The sequence below is a fragment of the Bactrocera dorsalis genome, chromosome 5, assembly GCF_023373825.1.
Source record: "Bactrocera dorsalis isolate Fly_Bdor chromosome 5, ASM2337382v1, whole genome shotgun sequence".
In the NCBI taxonomy this organism is placed as follows: domain Eukaryota; kingdom Metazoa; phylum Arthropoda; class Insecta; order Diptera; family Tephritidae; genus Bactrocera; species Bactrocera dorsalis.
Genome location: NC_064307.1, coordinates 1,313,012 through 1,335,129, shown reverse-complemented (window position 1 = coordinate 1,335,129; position 22,118 = coordinate 1,313,012). Strand labels below are relative to the sequence as shown.

At 36.9% G+C, this 22,118-nt stretch overlaps 1 protein-coding gene across 10 annotated transcripts in view; it reads left to right on the top strand.

Annotated features, from left to right (window-relative positions):
- LOC105232719 (protein encore) overlaps positions 1-22,118 on the top strand; it is a 64,865-nt gene that overhangs the window by 17,908 nt on the left and 24,839 nt on the right. For 5 of the 10 annotated variants that reach the window (XM_029553061.2, XM_029553056.2, XM_029553059.2 and 2 more), the window contains exons 1-2: positions 18,606-19,562; positions 19,685-19,840. In XM_029553061.2, coding sequence (XP_029408921.2) covers positions 19,709-19,840 — 132 coding nt within the window. In that variant the 5' untranslated portion in view covers positions 18,606-19,562; positions 19,685-19,708. Of the gene's footprint in view, positions 1-10,701; positions 11,199-18,605; positions 19,563-19,684; positions 19,841-22,118 lie in introns of those variants that run through there. The other 5 variants (XM_049458981.1, XM_011214515.4, XM_029553055.2 and 2 more) reach the window with 4 other exon arrangements.

The window sequence follows — 22,118 nt, the reverse complement described above, 5'->3', positions numbered from 1 at the left end:
TGTTGTTGTGTGTGTGTGCCAAATGCACTGCTGTCAGGTCATGTGGGCTAGTTACGTAAATAGTTTAATTGGAGCATGTGTACTTCTATATGCCAACACCCAACTGTACATATTGGTATGTAAATCGGTTTAGTACATGGAAGCTTATGGATATACATACACAAGTGCTTGTCGGCTGCCAGGACTGTAATTAAATTTTACACATTTGTATGTATGTGTATGTATAAAAATATAGGATATTTCAAATATAAAACGAATTTTCGTCAGTTTGTGAAATATGAAAATACATAAAATATATAGATAATATATATATTTATGCAATAGCTCAGTCACTCACTCCTGATTTTTATTATCTCGCACATTTATGCACTTGCACTCCGTTCACCGTTACGCTGGCGACGCACTACTACTCCACTGCACTGTATCCCATCCGCCAAGTCGTTTTTCATTGCATTTGCGACGGCACAATTACACTTTCCTCGCCCATTATCGCAATTACGTGTAATGCACCACAAAGCACCAGACAAACGCACACACTCACACTCACACGTACATACAGACGCGCAACTCCCGTCCAGCTGTGGAGCTGCAGCGCAACATGTAACCATCAGCAGCATACTCACAGACACACACGCAAATTGCATAAATCCGAGCTTTGCTCGCAACACTCGGCAGCCAGCAGCCATCCAGCAGCAGCGCCTCCCCCTTAAAAGGATACTACTTACTTGTACTTACAGTTACATTGTCATTGCTGTAGCAGCACCCATGCTGGTTTTGCTCCATTTTCTCGTGTATCCCTCAAGCGTTATCCTTTGGCCTTAGCTGCTTTCGCACTCCTTCACAGTCGCCTGTATCGTTGGCTCTTTTGTTGTCTCCTTTACATCGCGTTTAAACGAATTAATTAAAACATTTTGTTGACATCGGTTTAATTGAATAATAAAACAACATCATCATTATATAACAACAAGGGATTTATTACGAGGCATTTAAGTTATGGCGTTTTTGCTTTTTATGTGGTGGGAATGCGCGGGTTTAGTCACATTTTCCATTGTCCTTACACACACTTGTGTTCTTATGTATTCGAATTTGTTCGGGTAATTGCCTTCCGTAATCTGTTACCAGCAAAGCTCGTAATCCTACTGCTATAATTCATATATATATATATATATGTATAAATTGTTCACTCGTTGTCTGCCTCGAGATATCAGGTTGGTCGTATTTTTCACCGGAAACCTGTTCTTTCATTAGATACTGCGACCTCTGGTACTCTGAGAAACATAAAACTCTCAGTTGCCTCTATCCTTTGCGAGGTTACGCGAGTTGTACTTCCCAAGTGCAGATGGGTCGCTATGCACTTGGTCCTTCCATCGAGTGTTGTAGGAGCATTTTACTACAGCATCATTTTGGATAGTGCCACGGAGGTTCAGATAAGCGGCACGTATCACTTTTTCGAGCGTTATATTGAAAAAGAATGACGTAAGGGAATTACTTTGTCTAAAACCTCGTCAGGGATCGAAAATTTCGGAGAGATCCTTCCCAATCTTGGCAGAGCTGATTGTTGTGCTCAACGTTATTCTGCATAACCTTGCGAGTTTCGCAGGGATAACAAATTTGTCGAATCGGCTTTGAAGTCGACAAAAAGGTGATGAGTGTCGATCTGTCTGTCAAGTTTCTTTTCCAGGGCATGACGTATTATGAAAATCTGGTCTATGGTGGATTTGCCCGGTCCAAAGCCACGCACTGCAGAGTGAGTTGTCATGGTTTGAGTTGTCATCCGACCAAGCTTCTAAATATGGATCACCATTCACTAGGTTCGCCAAAGGTTTGTTTAGCGAAAAATTGAATCAACTCAATAAGACAAAAACTGGGCAGGAGAGATGAAAGTGCTTTGAAAAAATGTATCCGATAAGCCTATGTGACATTGTCTAGTTAGAAGATCTGCAATTTCGACTACATGAGCTTTGCTAAGAGGAAGTAACTCACCTCTTACCACTTACGCTTCATTCCAGGTCTGATAGATTTCACAGCCGCACGAATTTCGGTTGCCAAAAACTCGCAAGGTCCATAGATCCATCATTGATAAAGAGGACATACACCCTTTCAATAGTGTAACTTAGCCGTACTACAATCGGAGGAAATAATACTTTTATGAAGGGAGCTACAATACATAGCAGTACACCTTGAAGGGCCACCTCAGCTTGAAGGCACAACAGTGGTCCGGTAGCCTGAAGCTAGAGTTGATGGAGAGCTGCCGACCAAGAACTCTTTTAAACTTCAAGCCATCTGTGGAAAAACTTTCTCTTTGTGAGCAAAAAAAGAAGCTGCAGTGGTCCTGAATACAATCATTTAATTTTATTAAACATAATTTGAACTAAATTAAAGTAGCTTAAAGAAAACCAAGGTCATGGGTGGTGCTAGACGTGGTTTTTCGGCTTCGGCTAACCCTTGCTACGATATTTGGCCGATTGACTAGACTCCAGTTCATCGCCAGTAATAATAAGCAATATAAGCATAATAAATAAATAAAAAGCATTGTTTCACAGTTTTTTCCTAGGCCCAATTAATCTTTCAAAATGATTTTCACTGATCCTTCCGATATTCCAACGATGCCATTAAGATCTCTAACTGTCAATCGACGATTCTCAACCAATTCTTTGAATAATTTGTACCAATAGCAAGAAAAAACGTTAACTTCGGCTGCACCGAAGCTAATACACCCTTCACATTTGCATTTCTTTTAGTAACTATGTGTTCAACTTATATGGAAGTTATATGCTATAGTAATCCGATCTGAACAATTTTTTCGGAGATTATATTGTTTTCTTAGAAAATAATCTATACCAAATTTTGTGAATATATCTTGTCAAAAGCAAAAGTTTTCCATACAAGAACTTTTTTCCGATCGTTCAGTTTGTATGGCAGCTATATGCTATATTTAACCGATCTAAATAATTTCTTCGGAGATTACATTGTTGCCCTAGAAAATAACCTGTGCCAACTTTTGAGAAGATACATTTTCAAATGTGAAAGCTTTACACACAAGAACTTGATTCCGATCGTTCAGTTTGTATGGCAGCTATATGTTATAGTGGTCCGATATCGGCAGTTCCGACAAATGAGCAGCTTCTTGAAGAGAAAATGACGTTTGCAAAATTTCAAAACGATATCTTAAAAACTGAGGGACTAGTTCGTATATATACAGACAGACGGACGGACGGACAGACAGACGGACATGGCTAAATCGACTCAGCTCAACATACTGATCATTTATTATGTATATACTTTATAGGGTCTCCGACGCTTCCTTCTGGGTGTTACAAACATCGTGACGAACTTAATATACCCTGTTCAGGGTATAAAAAAGACTTGCTCGCGACAAAAAATTATCAGCGAAATCCTTTTCCAACATTCTGAACGTTTTGGCACCAGAAATTTCATTCCGGACGCAAAATTTAATCGAACTGGAATTGTTGAATTGTCATCGCAAGAAACGCCGAAAAAAATGTCGACGAATGGGGTTTCGTGCGAAATTTAAATTGAAAAGTCTTACTATTTTTCGCCCACAGACGAGAATTCCAAATTCTATGCAAATCAGAGTGAAATTACTGACATCAATTCTTAGAATTTTCTATTGCCTTCTACTCTTTGATAAGGCGTTGAGCGCCAAGCAAAGTCAATATAAACTGCTGAGCGCCACAAAACGCTTAGTAGAGTACAAGTAGTTAAAAGCGAATGACAAATATGCATGATTGAATGATAAACGACAAAGGATGCTGCCATACAATTGCAAATACTCACACACACACACATACACGGGCGAGGAAAATAATGTTCGTGTAAGTGTACGTCGTTAGTGCTCGTGTCATAGTCCAAAATTCACGACCATTGTCGCGCGCTCATTGTTCTAATATATTATGTGTATGCATGTATGTAAATTGATAGTGACAACCTAGCCACACCCCCTGCCTTCAAATGCAAATGCACGAGCATTCTGTCGCACACATACACGCAAACACGCACGGAGCAGCGTTAAATTCAAATCAAATCATGCTCACGCTGCACTCGAGTCTAGTCAAGTTAATGTCTCGCCAAGGCGCCGAACAGCATCGGCTGCACTCAGCCCCATCCACATCCACTGTGCGATGTAGTGCACCATGCCACCGGCTTAATGCCACATGCTGCCACTAACACTGCAAAACAAGCTTTTTACTGTGCACTTTCGCATATAAAGTGTGTGCCTGTGTGTGTGTGTGAGAAGCGTGTTAAGCGCCAGAAATTGCAATGCTGGTTGCTTGGCTTTGTTTCAGCACGCTTCGCCACCTATGTGTCTATGTATGTGTGTTGTTGCAGCGACTGCGGCCTCGACACAGCCATCTAAGCTTTAACCTCGTCTCCTTTTCCAGGATTTCAATGTTTGTTCTCTACTTCTGTAGAAATCACGGATACTTTGTCGGAAGCGTGCTGCACGGACTGTTATGCGCTGTCACGTTAGTTCGTATATGTCTGAAAGTGTGTGTGTGTGTGCGCTTGTACAGTGTATCTTACATGCTCTTGTACATTAGCGCTTACACAAATCCACTTATCCATATATATTTATATTGTTGACATCAGTTTTCTCGACTTTTGTTGTTGTGTGGGTCGTGTGACCTAAATTCGATGGCATAACAACCGAACGCCGAACACAGCGCTGAGCGTACGACTCTCTACTTTAACTGTGAGACCATTGAGTAATATCCTTAACGAGCAGCAGTCTTTCGAATGACATTGCATCCACAAACGGTGCAGCATCCATTTTGGAAATTGTCATGCCAACACACACACATGTACATATGTATACATTCACAACTTATGTACATTGCTGAATATTAAAGATGGAAGATGCAATTTCAATCTGTGTTAGTGCAGTAGTTACTTAGATGGGCGTATATGGTGTCTATATGCAGATATTTTGGTATATGTGCATCGGACTTTTCTCTTAAGTTATTAAACAATTTTTGTACACCAATTAATTTGAAACCAACTTGTAAACTGTGGAAACGTATTGAATCCAATTTATTTTAATTATTTTTGTTTTGATGAAAAATTTAGCAATGACTTAGGTTACTGTTTTACGTTTGCCACTAAATGAAACACCCAGCAGAAAACTTCGGGAATCCTACACTGGACGTGATGAGCTGAGTTGATTAAGCATGTCCGTCGGTCTGAAGATACGTGAACTAGTCGCTCAGTCTTTGAGATATCGACCTGCAATTTTACACACGTCGTTTTCTCTCCAAGAAGCTGCTCATTGGACGGAACTGCAGATATCGGACCACAATAGAATGTACATAGCTGTCATACAAACTGACCAATCAAAATTAATATAAAGATCCTCATAAAATATAGTTTTCTTTATTCGACTTGAAAGTTTTTTATATCAAACAGGGCTAGAAAGGATTAGCAAACGGGTTTTGTTAAATACGGATATATTTTTAGATAGTTCTTAGAAGAAATGCACCTGTGAAGGTTAAAGTTTCAGTTCCACAGAATGTTTTTCTTGTTTTTACTCAAATTGAAAGGAAATCATAGAAACTACCACAATTTGCTGTTATCCAACAACCTGAGAGCCCTCAAGATTTGACTTATCTCCTATTACACATACATACATATTTTTTAATATATAATATAAGTGAAATTTTTAAAGTTCTATATGGTTTGCTCTAACATAGTCGTTAGAAAAATTTTCCGCAGGAATTTGAAGAACCCACGCATCATCGATTAAAGGCAATGAAAACAAAACACTCGCATAAAGCTAACTCCAGTAATATGACAATTTGCTACAGATTAAACATATATGTAAATCGATATTAAAAATTTCAAAACAACAAGTTCTAGTTCGTAAAATGATAGGTCAAGTAAAAAGGAAATGTATTATTTTTCATTAAATGGCTTTAGTAATCTGTATCTCACGTAGTGTAAGTGCGAAATAAGATATCGTACTGAAAAAGCTTCTCAGACAATTGTTTGAGCACGCGACAAAGATGGACACCAGAAAAGATAAAATATGTTATATTTTACAGTTTTTCTTGGATAAAAGCGAGCAAAATAACTGTCAATCATCTTCATTCCGTTTTAGTAATTTTAACGTACGTATTTTTACACCACGCTCTGGAAGAAAAGCAAAAAACGACTACTGTTAGCTGCTTCCTTAAGGTCAGGCTCTTAATTAGAACCTGAACTGTCCACAATTGAACCGGCTAAAGGAATCTGTCGCCCAGCTTAGACAAATAGGAGAGGAATTATGTCCTGTCGTGATGGATGGTTAATCCTCATACAGCGATAGAGACTCATGCGAAGCACCGAAAACTTGGTTACGAAGTTCTTATACATAATTAACAAATTCATTACCTCCTCGCTATACTTTCTTCGAAGCAGCATATTTTCATTCCCTTTTTCTTAATTTCTCTTCTTTTTGCGCGAAAGAGAAAGCACGATTGATTCCAAAATCACAATTTTTAAAGTGTGGCGTTAAAGCATGCGAAACAAGGCGTTCTGGCCACCAGGATGTCATGAAATGTATTATTGTCGGCGATGAGTCTTGGATCTTGCTTATGAACCGACAACAAACGATCACACGACCGAATATCGTGGCAAAAGTGAGCTGACGACGAAAAACCACCAACCACATTCCTTCCCACCGGCCAAACTGTGAAGAACGAATCCTACTTGAATCTATGCATCGTTTGCACGAAGCTATTCGTAAAAAAGGCCGAAATAATGGGCCGAGAACTCTTAGTTTTTGTACCACGATAATGCACTGTCGCATACTGCAGTGATTCTTCGTGAGTTCTTCGCCAAATTTTCAGCCAATATCGAGCCGCAATCACCAAATGCAACTTATATTGGTCCGTGTGACTTCTGGCTATTCAGCAAACTCATACGACCGCTCTGGGGAAACCGTTTTGAGTCAATTGAAGACAAAATTTAATCAACGCGCATTGAAGGCTTTTCCGAAAATTGACTTTAACAACTATTTCAAGAACTTTGGTACAAGTGTATTGAGACCAAGGGGCATTTCTTTGAGGGGAACGACATAGATTTTGAAGAATAAATGAAGAATTTTAAAATTATGAAGAAAGCTGAATATTTTTTTGCTCATGGTAGTACATTAAGTAATTAATATACAATTTTTGCACTTTTACAAGATTACCCTTAACAACTACAGACAACCAACAATTCAAACACAACTGCTTGTTTTTGTTGTTGTTTCTTTTTGCCGGAAACAAACATTTGCTAAGAATATTTATTTGCAAGTTGTTATTGTTAATTTGAGCGCATGAGAATAAACAGTTAGATAAGTTTGCTCTTGACAAAAGCCAGCAAGCTCACAAGTGAGTGAGCTGATGTTCTTGAAGTTGCCATGTTGCACGGAATGCAACGCTGATGCAAGGAGTTAGGCTGCAGACGTCGAGGGATTTCTTTGAAATAACGCCAATCAAAGCTCGCCCCTTAAGGTTTTATGGAAATGGAAATGCAAATACCGGATCGCACAAGGCGAGTGCTGCCCTGTCTTGTTCCGGTGGCGTAAAATAAATTTAAAACAATACAAGTACTACAAGCAATAAGAATAACTACAACAACAACATATAAGTACATTTGTTCGACTTGTCCGAAGTGTAGACGGCCGACAGCAGCTGTGTTAATAGTCTCAAGCGCTTTGCGGGGGCTTCGACAGCGCCGCAGAAGCTTTGTGTGAAATATTGCTACGCACTTAGTAACGCATTTACGCAGGCCTCCACGACGAGTGCCTCACAGTGCGGTGTGTGTGTGTGCGCCTGCAGATAGCCACCCCTCTGGTGCATTATGTGACTTAGCAGCAGTGGCGTGCTCAGTGGTCGTTCGTGCCTTTTATACACATGTACCGTATACTTACTAATAATGTGTATATGACACATATGACGTTTACATTTACTCGGTCGGCAGACACGGAGGCAGTAAAAATAACGCATTCCACAAACACAGCAGTGTTGTTGGTGTTGTTATTGTTGCTGCTTGTGTTGATATTGGTCTTCAGTGCGGCCAGGCGCACGCTGCTCACTGCCTCAGCAATTCACGTGCGTACTTCTAAGCTGCATGTGTGCTTGAGCGTGTGTGTGTTGGCGCGTGTGTATTTAAATGACTTTTGTGTTGTTGCGTCTCGCATCTCAAGTTGCCAATAAAAACTACTCTTTCATTTGTACTGCTTCTGCTGCTACTTGCATACGCCAGCGTTCGTGTCGGTTGTAGTAATATTTGGAAATCTGGGACATTCATTCGATGGGCATAAATGTTAATGGAGTTTTATTCGACGGGCGTCCATAGTATCCTTAATGTCCCTTCTCGATCTCCCATAACTCATAACTCACAACTCTCATGAAAATGAATTATTTCTATCTCCGTGCGTAGAGTATTAGAGTGAATCATCTGTGTGGTGAATATCCATTCCATTTGTCATCGAAATGTTAATATAGGAAAATCCGTGTGCATGTATTAGTCTTTTCGGATTCGATTTTTTAGCCATCATTTTTTCAAAATCAATAAAATATATATGTATGTACATATATGCCACGTTCATAAAGAAAATCATGTGAGATGAAAATATTCACCAGATTTTGAGATTATTATTATTGTGGCATATTGTCGTTTATCACCTTCCAAATTAAGAGTTTTAGAGCGGTTGGAAGGATGAAGATTCATAACAAATTATCGAGTCAGGATACATTTTCAGTCAAATCATTCGAAAGTGAAGTAAATTGACGGAGCTCTTTTCGGGTCATAAAGCTATTCGTGCTTGGCATGATGTTTGAGAAAATTGTAGTACAGGATTGAGTGCTTGACGAAAATTTTTCTCGACTTTGTTATTGAGTTATACCTCCCCTCGTGATATGTACTATGTACAAACTTCTTAAATATTCCAAATAATAAATATTACTCATATAAATGCATTTCACAAATCCTTTTGGAGCGCGCCGAATCGAACAAACAACTGGTATAAATCCAATCGACTATCATAATTGAATACAGGTAGAACAACTTGCTAGTATATCACGTCTAAGAATTTAAATTTGTTGAAAAATAAAAGAATAGCTTTAAAATCACCTTATTAATAAAAAAAACTCCTAACTCTTACTTTTTTTAAATCGTTCGTATTCGATAGAAAACATAATATTTTCATATTTTTAATAAGAACAAGAAAAAATGATAACTAACATTGCACCAAAACTGTATTACCCTTCCCAGGTTTATTTCTCATAATAAAAAAGGGTATGAAAAGGCTTTTATCTTGATTTGGATCGGTGATATGTGTACAAGTATGTAGTGGTCCGCTCTGAACAATTTGTTTGGAAATTGTTGCCTTGCTTTGGACTGTATCTGCGCTAAATTTCGTGAAGATACCTAACGAGTTCTCTATACAAGGTTCTTGGGTAATATCTTTGAAAACCGTATGTGCGAAATTTCAGATAGATATTTCAAAAACTGATTTACTAGTTCGCGTATACATATGTAAGTATATAGACAAACAGATATAGAATATAGTCAGACGTCGATTATTTATATATGTATATAAATATACATCAGGTATATGTGTATAATATAAAATTGTACGTCCCCGACGCTTCCTTCTGGTTGTTACAAACTTCCTGAAAATTTTATACATTAAACTTGAATCTGTGATTAGTGTATTCTTCCCAAAAACTTTTGAAACCCAAATAGATGTGTTATTTTCGTGCGGGAAAATTTACAGTTTCTAAACCAGCTTTCATAATCCACATCCACATTCTTCTTATTAAAGTGGTTCAGAGCGCAGTTGGTACAATCTCAGCTCTGAAGAACATTATTATTATTATTTTTAATAATTTCTCACTTTATAAGGTTTAATAAAGCCCTATATAGTCATTCAAGAGTGATATAATAGTATATTTTTCCCTCCTATGTACATTTCTCTAACTTTGAACAACAACATTAAGCTTTGTTGCGTCAGTGACCTTGCTTTTCGTGTGGCCTATAAGTGTCCCTTAGTGAGTGCGTTGTTGTCCTACAGGACGCGAAACCACTGTTCGGACTGACGTGAGCTGTCCGCGATAGATCATTTTCACTTTTTATTTGTTTACACCATAAATAATTTTTCTGATACGTACTTCTTCCACAAGAAATCTTTAAACGAGTAGAAATATGTAAATAAAGCAAAACTAATAATTTTTACCCACATAAATTTACATTATCAAAATGTACATTTTTATATAAGTAAATATGTTTGTATGTATGTATGTATGTATTTATCTAAAACTATGTATGTATGTATTGATGATTACAGTAACAACAATAAAATGCCTGAAACAGCACAGAAAAATCACCCCATTATAAAGTTTCCCAGTTTTAACCTGTTTCACGAGGAAGAGCCTGCTGGTACGACACGTTTTTCATTTCCTCTCATCTCCTTTTTCTGGGCTCTCACATACTTGATTTTGCGCTGGCGCTCAAGTTTGCTGTATTTGTTTATTCTTTTGTTTTTGAAAAACCTCTCTCTTTCTCTCGCTTATCGTACAATTTGCCTACCACATTGAACTTCTAAGTTTAACGATTTCGGTTCGCAAAGCATGCAGAATATAGTGTAGTGGAGTGGCGATAGCATGGGCAATGGGTAGCGGCGAGTGGTAGTGGCTCTCTCGTCAGCAGTCGGCTAGCACAAATTCACTCACGCGCCACCCAACGCAGCAAGGATGAATATAATGAAAGAGCGAAAGGTGTATGCAAGAATAACTGAATAAACTGAGTGTTGAAATAAATCAACCCAGAACTGCTTGGCCCAGTATCAATTCGTACGTTCCCCATAATGTCTGCCATAATAGTGGATACGTCGTGGTCGCCGTGTACGGAAGCAAATCAGTAGAAGCAGGAATTCAAAGGCTCAGTGCTCTATGCAATAGTGAATGTAGCAAAAGAAAAAAGAATATATATACATATATGTACACATATATCTAAGGAAAAAGAAAAGAATGTACAAAATGCACCAAAAGTAGTGAAAAGCTTTGTTTTTCTACAAAATTTTGCACAATTTTACGCGAAACGTTCGGAGAATGTCTAAAAAATTTATGTAAAATCGAAAACGAAATAAGTATGTTTAAAACGAAAATCGCCACAAAGTGCTCGAATATAGTGCGGAAAATAGTGTGAGAAAAGTAAGCGAAAAGAGTGTTGAATCATTTTGAACAAAAATCCATGTGAAAAACTACCTGTAAACTTAGTTAAAAGTTATGAATTAAATGGGGAAAAAATATTGTGCTTTTTATCGTACGAAAATTTTTTCTTCTTTTGCCATCCATACACACACGCACACATGAGCATGTACGTACACACGCACACAAGTGCAAAGGCACAAGCACACATTTTTCACAACTTCGTTGTCGTCGTCGGAGACGTGCTCGTTGGCGTTTCCAACGTCGTTAATTGCAGGCAGGCAGGCAGGCAAGTACCAGGCCGAGCGAATAGCTCACTATTGCAACCTTGTTGTTGTGATGGTCGTCATTGCTGTCGTCTTCAGCGTAGTAGTGTTGCCGTTGGACAGACAGACGGACAGGCAGTTAACGATTCTGCTCGACTGGAGCACCCCTACGGAAGGGCACTTCAAGTAATAAGAAAAGGAAGAATCTCTATAAATTATTTAGGTGTATCTAGTATTTATGTAGGTTCGGTGTTGTAAAGTGCATTGTAGGCAACTTAAAAAATGTTGGTAAATCATAAAAAAATAACATAAATCAATATTATTTGGGATTTCAGAAAGTGACACAAATTCAAAATGCGCGGAAAATATTTCTAAATTTTGAAATTTCCACTCAATTTGCCTGTGCGAAGTGATAGTATGAAATCGTGAATAAAAGCAAACCTAAACAAAAAATTCTTCGCACAAGCTACCCAAATAATATCCGGAAATGCATCATATTCCTCTTGCCAATATACAACATTTAATTGGAGAACAACAAAAATATAATAGCCAACATAGAATGACAAGCCAACTGTGCTTCTGCACGAGCTAACAGCAGCACTAACAACTATAACACAACAACAAAGTATTCTGCATTCGCACAAAGCAATCGCCATGAAAAGTGTTCGGGCGCAAAATAAGCTAGTGAATGAGCGCAATCGTATGAGAGATTTACGAAAATTAGTTGACTAGCCGAATATGTGTGCGCGCTCTCGGCTCCCGAAAATTTCACCACCCACCCACACATACCAATTCCACAATTCACATACTCATAGCTTTCATACATACATACAAGTGGTATAAAGCAATGCAACTGTCAGCTGGCTTGGAGAAAAACACAATGAAAGGAAGATGTGCAATTGACACAAAGAAAAAAACATTCTCTCACAGTGTTGCCATTCTTCGAATTTTATTTTGAAGCTTTCACAAAATACTCGCTTTTTAAATGAGCAAATGGAAATGTATAGTCTTTGAACAAATAGGGAACTTTAAAACATAATTAGTAATTTTACCTTTATTTTTTTTCAATGGATTCAATTGTCTAAATCTTAGTAACACAGCGAGATTTTTGCCGCGGTGTCAGTAATTTCTGACTTGTCAACCAGCAGGTAGTTTAATCTGTACAAATGTAAAATAATCGTTTAGTGATCCTGAGACAACTTACCATAATAATATTTTATACTATCAAACAGTAGAGACGTCAACGAAGAAAAAGCCCATCAACTTTATACAGAGTGATAAAGAGAAGAGGAGAGAATAGATATTATGACATGAGAATTTTCTATTTAAAAAAAAAAGAATATTTCAAATAAAAAAACGGTGTGTTTGTAACATTTTTTTTGTTTTTGTAAAAGAAAAAATACAAAACCAAAACGTGGTTATTTAAATGCCCACATAAATATTGAGGTTATGTGGAGAAAGTAACAAAACACAAGTTGTACCATTAAATTCGTAGTTTTGCTAGAAATCGAGATTAAAAGTGTTTATTCTTGAAAATTTAAACATCCTTGAATTATTTTTTCTTTTATTTTTGTTACGTTCTATTCCTTTTTCACTTTTCGAAGGCAGAATTTGGTAAATGCTCACCATAGGTTGGGGTGAAGTGAAGTAATGGGTATCCGTACCTAAATCAGTCTTCACCTAAAACCTACTTATGGTGACAATACGAATATATACGAGAACACCTACATACATACCATATATCAGAAACACCATCAAATATTGGTACTATTAACCGGAGGTTGAGGTTCTTGTCTTTTTTGAGGTAAATTGTTCTAAGTGAGTTCAAAATAAATTGGATATTATTATATATATTACAGAAATTTTTTAAATCCGTTATATTGCCTAGTTTTTATTGTTTCAGTTCGGTGAATCGAAGAAACAACACGCTTAAGTCACGAGTCTCTTGAAATTAATTTCCTAATATACCTTTGTTGTTGCTATTGCATGCAAATTTTTAGGCGATACACTCAAATGCAGGTTTCATTAATCGCAAAATATAGTATATGCAGATATGCAGATCGTAGTACAAGTGTTTACTTTGATTTTCTTAGTGCTAAGGAGTTTAGTAACTGCCATTCACTTTCTCATATGCTCAGTTGTATCAGCGAGGTATGGCAATCATTATGTCAACAAAAATTACTCTGTGCTGCGTGTATTCTCACATACTCACACATACCGACGTCTTGCGAAGGGTGCGTTGTAGAACTCTCCACACGCTACGAAATGTGCTCGTAAAGTGAATTGATAATGACGTTGTAGAGAATTTTCCGAGTCACAAAGAAGACTAACAAAAGCACGGTGGTAGGGGCGCGAACACACACGCAAGCACACTGTTATCTACACGTTGCATATGTGTGAGAATGTGTGTCGATATGACGAAGTGCCCCACTGCCAACGATTGAATTTTTTTGGCGTAAGCATTTTTCGCATGAGGCAGGCCAGACAAGCGAGCAGCAACCACCAGCTGTAAAAATGCGTATACGCGCATAAAAGCGTACGAGTGTGTGCGTGTGTACGTGCGGATATGCTACTTCTGAACAACTCACTGCAAGACTTTCCGCAGTAGTAGAAAATATTTTGTTGCATACCAAGTTCATAAATGTAGGGGTTAAAATGAGTGTCGTGCAAATGAAATAATATTTGAATATTTCATGCGAATATTATCGTCTCAGTGGTAAACTTGTGCTTTTGTCAAGGGTATTCACTAGCACATTTAGAGTAAATCAAATTTGTTTTATTTAGGATGACAAAACTAGGGGAGCATAGAGGTAATTGAATATTTTGGAAATTATTTCCTCAAAACTAAAGCGAATGATAAAGTTGAACTTGACGTTTTTATGTTATTTCGGAACTCATAAACTATTTTTTATTTTTACTTTTTTTCGGTAAGTTCTCAAAATTGGGCATTTAGTTAAAAGATTGGCTGTGATCGTAGATCTTTGAAGCAAAGTTTCTAATATCCCAGTTGTATAAATAAAAATATCCCAATATTTATACATCCAGCAAATTCTTAGTATTGTTCTGAATAAGGGATTATATCTATTGATTAAATTGTTACTAGCTTATTTTTTACATATTAGCGAAGCATCCCCGCCATCTGATCAAATATTTTCTCCGGAGTGACAAAAAATTAAATTTAATACAAATTTTAATAGGCCTTCAAAATAGCTTCTTTAGCTCACACAAACCTGCCAACACCTGAGACGACTTTCATTACCTTCAGCGAATGTTTCATCGGATTCGTCTCATTTCGCCATTCGTTAGATAGTCAGATAGATTTAACGGTACATTCATAAACACTCGCGTCTCATAAAAGCAGGGTCCTCAATCGTCAAGCAGATCCTCTGTTATCTCTCTGATGGCAAAACGACGTTTTTCAAGCATTATTTCTTTAACTTTTTATTTTTAAATGACTTTACGACCTTCCCTGAATGTATTGTGCTACTAAAATGCTTGTGTTCGTTATAGGGTATGATTCCCAAAACATTTCCAACGACTCCGTAGCCGTGATTCCATTGGAAACATAAACTTTCAAACAAACTCGTTTTTTTTTTCAATTTTTGTTTTAAGGAACACTAATTATTACCATATACAAGTATGGAGCTCGAACTTCACACGAACATACATTTTTTTCTTACAAAAAAAAAAATAGAAAAAGAAATTATCAATTAGGTTTGCGCGTGCATTAAAAATGTACCAGTCCGGGTCAATTTCGATCAGATCTAATCTCTTTTTTCGTCAAAGCGGCATCTAGCGAGATTAAATTTCAAAAAGTCTTCGGTGGTTTCCTTAATGATCTCTTGATAGCTTTAAGACAAATCGAAATTGGTTTAAGGAAGTTACGAGGTGAATAAAAACGTACAACAAATCCCAGCAGGGTTTTTTTAAATTTCTGTAATTCATATCCGCATTCAAAAAATGCTTCTCTGTTCTTTCGAAAGATATTACTAATCCTTCAGGTATGTGTGTCGGCGTACAGCATTAAAGTTAATAAATTACGTATAAATGAATTATATATTGTATGATGTGAATTGTATACACATAAATACATACATATGTATGTACACTTCAACATAAGTATATTTAGCTTCCACATTGTTTCATATTTCCATTTTTCTATTCCAATTTCTTGTCGTGCTTTCGTAAACACACACACACACACTATCTTTGGCGCTCTTCAGCGAAACCCGCAATACGCAAGCTCTTCTGTAAATTTTGCTATTTTTCGTCGTGCGCCCAAAACAACAACATCGACAGCAACAAAGAGTGTCGCCACTCTCGTGTACAACATTTTGGCCCAAATTTCTCGAACTTCACCTTTTTTTATTTTGCCGCTGACGCTGTTGGCTATCGACCTAAAACGTACGCTTTCGGTAGTTTATGTGTGAGTGTATGTACATATACATATATACATATGTATGTATGTGTGCTTGTGGAAAATGTTTTCATGTATGCATGTGTGCGTGTTTCGAATATAGCCCGAAGCATCCATTGCTCGTTGCTCTCACTATTTCCGCTTGCTTGCAGCTGTTGTTGCTGATCAGTGTCGTCGGTTTGTTATTTGTAATGTTGTTGCTTTTGTTGTTTATATTGCCAATAAGTTGGCTTGTGTTGTATATTTTGCTTTTGTAAATCATCTAATGTATGCAACATATGGATGTGTGTGTGTGGCTTTTATACTAAATTGGTGGCACCACAAAGGCAAGCGTGTAGTATAACGTATATGTACATACATATGCACTTATTTATTTACCGATACTGTGTAAATAAATACACTTACCTGAAAATATGTATGTATGACTTGTTGTTGTTCGTGTAAATACAATTTAGCTTCTATCAATTCATAGGTAGAATTTACAATCACATTCGCACACACAAATTCGAAAACTTTTAGCGGGACTTAATATACATACATACATATGTACGTGTATGTTTGTATGTACTAATGTACCTTTCTTTGGCATACTCAGGTGTTTATGGGTATTTCCCCGTGAATTGGCACGTTTTGGCGTTCGTTTATTTCGCACGCGTATTCATTGTTGTCACTGTTGTTGTTGGACATCTCACTCAATGCCACAGAAATGTGAAATGTAGCGTTTTCATTAATATTGAATGAATGGTTTGACCAAATTATTGAACTATTAACAACAATCGTCTTTTATAGCTTTGATAAGTGGGCCATACATTACATACACTTTTATATACATACATATGTTCATACAAAATATCAAAAAATGTTTCTTTGATGCCTAGATTGTTATTCCATATGTAATAGTACGGTTTAGAAGGCATTTGTTACTAATATTTTTAAGCATTTTTATATATTATCTATTTCTAAGAAATCCATAATTTGGTCACACACTCAATTGCACAAATATTGGGAAACCACTTTAATGTGTGAAGGGAATAAAGTAGAGAATTAATGCAGCTCACACTACCTAATTACATATGTATGTCCGTTGCCTAAATAATCCGTGTAAAGTAAAGACCTTATAAATACAGTGGATGGAATGAGTACCCGGAATATATTGAGATTGGTTGGTTGACTCATTGGTTATAATTGGCGATTAGTGAAAGATGCAATCAAAGTTAATATTTTTTTAATCTATTTTTTATACAATTTAATAAACAAAATTACAATCAGAATTTCATTAAAGTGAATATAAACAAAATCTTAAAAGAAATACAAGAATAATAAAAGTTACATAGTTTTTCCGTGTGCAAGATTTTGAAGAAATCAGAACTCCATTAAGTTTGTCTCGATGTTTGTAACACCCAGAAGGAAGCGTCGGAGACCCTACAATGTATAAATGATCAGTATGTTGAGCTGAGTCGATTTAGCCACGTCCGTTTGTCTGTCTGTATATATACGAACTAGTCCCTCAGTTTTTAAGATATCGTTTTGAAATTTTGCAAACGTCATTTTCTCTTCAAGAAGCTGCTCATTTGTCGGAACGGCCGATATCGGACCACTATAACATATAGCTACCATACAAACTGAGCGATCGGAGTTTAGGGCTTGTATGGAAAACTTTCGCACTTGACAAGATATATTCACGAAATTTGGTACAGATTATTTTCTAAGGCAACAATGTAATCTCCGAAGAAATTGTTTAGATCGGTTAACTATAGCATATAGCTGCCATACAAACTGAACAGATAGTTACTAACAAAAATGCACCTGTGAAGGGTATTTAGCGTCGGTGCAACCGAAGTTAACGTTTTTTCTTTTTTTTAAACTATATTTATTTTTAATGAAAAATGCAAACTCCGTTAAATAATTACGAATAAAGTAATGCAATCCATATAATCAAATATTTTAATTTAATATGCTGTTTCAACACACCCTACACAAAAACACTCACTCACTGATTTCCATTTCCTTCAATTTCGTTTTGTTTATTGCCGACGGAAGTATTCAAATTTATTTATGCCTCACGTTCACCCACATATCAACAAAAGACGCACACAACTTAAGGCACTCGGAACTTTTGGTTTATGTGCACAAGTTTCAAATTTATTTACTTACAACAAGTATCGATTTGGTTGCATGTTTGCGCGGCACTTTGCGATTTCGTGGAAATCACGACCACAACCGGCCGCTGCGTGCTCGATATCAATATTCCTGGGTATGTGTGTGTTTTTTGAATGCCAGACCACACACGCCAGAGAAAACACCGTTAATCGTTGTTAAGGAAGAAATAAACAAAAATCATGGAGAACTGTTCCACCTGTAATGACTGGCATGTGGCCCGAAGCGCTCCGCGCTTGCTGCCCTTCAACTCGCCAGCGCACGCTTAATTACAATAGACACTTCGGCGTCGGCGAATGTTTACGTTGGACGCGTTTGAATTAAATTTTTATATTCTCTCATTTCCCTGCGCGAGTTTAGTGAAAACAGCTCATTAATTTGATTTTAGTGGCGATTTGAACGCAACAACGAATTGAAAGCGAGATTTAATTGTTGTTGCGCTGTTTAATGGCCAACCTGTCAGCCCAGCTCATTTGCTGTTGTTGTTTTACGGCAAATGTACGCAATATAAAAAACTTTAAGTTATTGGTTAACGGTAAAATATATGGTTTACTCATTGTGAAATTCCAGATTGCATAAGGGACCTTCTGTCAAAGCCAAAAATGAAAGTGTGTCGGTGCATGTACAATAAGAGAACTGCATAAAGGAAGCCAAATTAAATGTGAAAGTTAAAAAAAATAGTGTGAATAAATCTATAATACAACAACAAGCTTTAATAAAGTGAAATTACAACGCCGAAAACTTGTATACGTAAATGTATTTGTTGTAATTTGTAGTGATGCGCTATTGTGATAAGATTTTTCCCCAACCCTAAGCACAAAAAGAATATAAAAAATTTAAAACAAAAAAGCACAGACGAAAGTATTACCCAAAACAAAAAGAAAAAAAATATGTATACATATATATTTAGTGTAGCAGTTACTTACTAGACTTTAACGGTAACTTTTTTACTAATTGGTTACTCCGTGAAGAACGAAAACCGATTTCCAAATTCCTGTATAGAAAAGTAGTTTTCGACTTGTGTTCATTTTTGGAATTCGCTAAACTTTCGAATATGCTTTTGTGAAAAATGTGATTTTGGAGCAACTCCAGTGAGTTAAAAGACCAAAAAACCCACACAAAAAAAACAAAAAGCGTAAAAACAACCATAAAACCACAATCCAATCCCCGAAAGCACAAACTAAATCTCTAAGAAAAAAATCATTCTGTCAAATCTTTTGTGTACAAAAACAAAAATACTTCTGACCGCTGCACTGCCAACTAATTGCGAAAAATGATTTTAAACTCCAGAGAATTTCCACAAATCCGTGTACGTTAAAAGCAAGGCGAAAGTGAGGTACATACGTAAAAAAGCTTAAATCCAAATCCTCTAAGTTCAAAATAGCAACAACTGCAAAGCGTACACAGAACAATGGGTGTGACGGTGTTGCACAGTAAAATACGTAAAAATTCCTTTTTATTGCCACAAACAATATCGAACAGTCAAATGCGTTTAATAGTCGTAGCAATTCAATAATTTATCCTGAGGTAATTTCCAATGTTTATTATTATTCGGATATAAGCGCAAATTTTGTTTGTTTATTTTATTTTTATTTTTGCAATTTCAATGTTTGAAATATTGTAATTTCCAATTTTGTCGTTTCTTGCAGAATTTAAATAAATGAACTGTGATTATGAGTTCCACAAAATCGCAAGTAGCAGTCGCTACAAATATTCCAAGTCTATCATCATCATCACAAACTCAAAAAGAGTACAGCACTGAAGAGTCTCTGGGTCGACAAAATAGTTTTGGCAATAACCGCAGAGTGAGTATATGTTTGATTCACAAAACTGTTTAACTCAAATTTAGATATATACATATATATTAGTGATAGGTCAATAGCTGTAATGTTATGTGTCCGGTTGCCTAGGGGCAATTAAGGGAGTATACCATAATTTTAGATAGCAAAATGATTTGGAAACTCGATGTAAAAGGGATAGTGAAAAGGCCACTCTTTGCATGAAGGAAGATGCTTGGGTCTACATGCTGTTATAGCTGGTATGGTGAACCGCTGTCAGAAAAATTTCATACAAAAAATCGTTGGAGCAAATACAGCGTTGTTCACTGAATAACGGGGCCGCTATGAACTATTCCAAAGACTGTACTGGAAAGGTTACTCAACCTACCACCAATTTAAATTTCAATAAAAAGCTCTCCACCAAAATCGGCTGCAATATCGGCAATGTTATGTTCATTCTGTACAAGAGTCCCCAGGCGAAGCACGATAAACAGGGGTTTACTTGGAAAAAAGGTGGACGCTGGATTTTATACCTCACAAGTGAATCTCAGGCAACATTTCAAACTTACGGAATACTGCAGTGTCATCCAAACGAAAGTTTTTGTGGCTAGGAAGCTAAAATAGCTAATAACGCAGAAAAAACATAAAGGCAATGAGCTCACATAGCTGCGTTATACTGAGTTCCTGGCCACAAAGGAATTCCGTTTAACGAAATGACAGGTAGATGGATCAGGGTGAAAGCCTTATTGCCGTGCTGGCATCACATCCGAGTCGGATGGGCTTTACTAATGACGATACATGAAGAAATTGCATGGAAATAGAAATGAGGAAGACGCTGGAACACCTTCTGCCACTGCTTCTGTTCAACCTTATCTAGAAGTTGTCTTAGATATCTAGGGGCTTCGCAGTTTAAGGGGATAGATGAAGTATCAAAACTTGATATCTCTCTTAAAATTCGCAAAAGGCATTGACGTCCTATATGACGTGTACCTTATATACTAAAGTCTAAGTATGGCGTAACAGCCGGTCACTACAACTAACCTAACCTGACCTAGCAGCTATTATATTTGCGCTAGTATCCATAGCAATTCTTCTTCTTTTTCCGAAGCTGTTTTAGGTATGTAGATTTGTTGATGAGGGATATGTGTGTTCTTCATCTAGCTCTAACATATTTGCGAACTCCAAAATTATTTTGCAGTTGCATCGCTTCGCAGATCTTTTTTACTCTTCTTTTGTTGTGCCACCTTCGGTGGAAAAATGCATCAGTATCTCTAGTGTGGTGCCAAAAAACTACAGCTTCTCACCTTAGCATACAGTAGCATACACTTATGTTCATATATTGCAACCAACCCTATTCCCTTTATTTTGGGGAGTTGAATTATATGTTCAATTCTTTTCGTTCCTTTCTTTTTTATAACATTTTAGTAATCATTCTTTCCACCTTTTCTTCTTTCCGAAGCTTCCTTTTGATGAAGTGTTGACCCGCATTGTCTCATTTTTTTCTATGGTTTTGGTCCTTCAAAAATTCACACTAACTGATGTGTGTACCGAAAAGTACTACGATTATTATAAATACATAATTGTGTTCCATGCATCCTCAAAACTCTGCATGAAAGTAGCAAAATTCCTAGATATTGGAATGAGGGTGTCTTGTGAAAAAAGGCACTTGTAACTTCTTAGGGGCGTAATGAAATCAGAAAGCGAATTAAAATCCAAAATCCAATATTCAAGCATGCACTCGATGGCTTAAGTAGCTTGAAATGTGAAAGAGGTTAAACAAAATTGCATATAATTAAAGGAAATGAGGGAGTAAGCTGCTTTCTATGAATGCATACAGGCACCTATATATTGCTATATGTATCTACATAAGAATATGTATGTGTTGGTTTGCCTAATTATATGAACTAAAAGTTAAACACGAATTTTCGCCATTGGCAATGCGGTTGTTGTTGCCTTTCAACGGCAAAATCGGCTATAGGAGTCGTCTTAAAAGTAGGTCAGGTCAACGGAGCATAGAAGTGCTTGGAATATATTATGTCCTTCACAAGTATATATGCCTGCCAGCATATATGTATGTGTATATGCACAGCATCACACATATACAGCACATACTCGAAAGTCGTTCAGCCTATAGCAACAAGCAGCGGTAAATAAGTCTCGCAGCAGCATCACTGAGCATTGATCGAAGTTATGTTGCGTATACGCTGTGTTGTACCTATTGTTACTTGCGATATACTTACATACATACATATCTTTCTTGCGGTAATATTACAAAAATATATTACATTTTTTGCTTGTTTGTTTA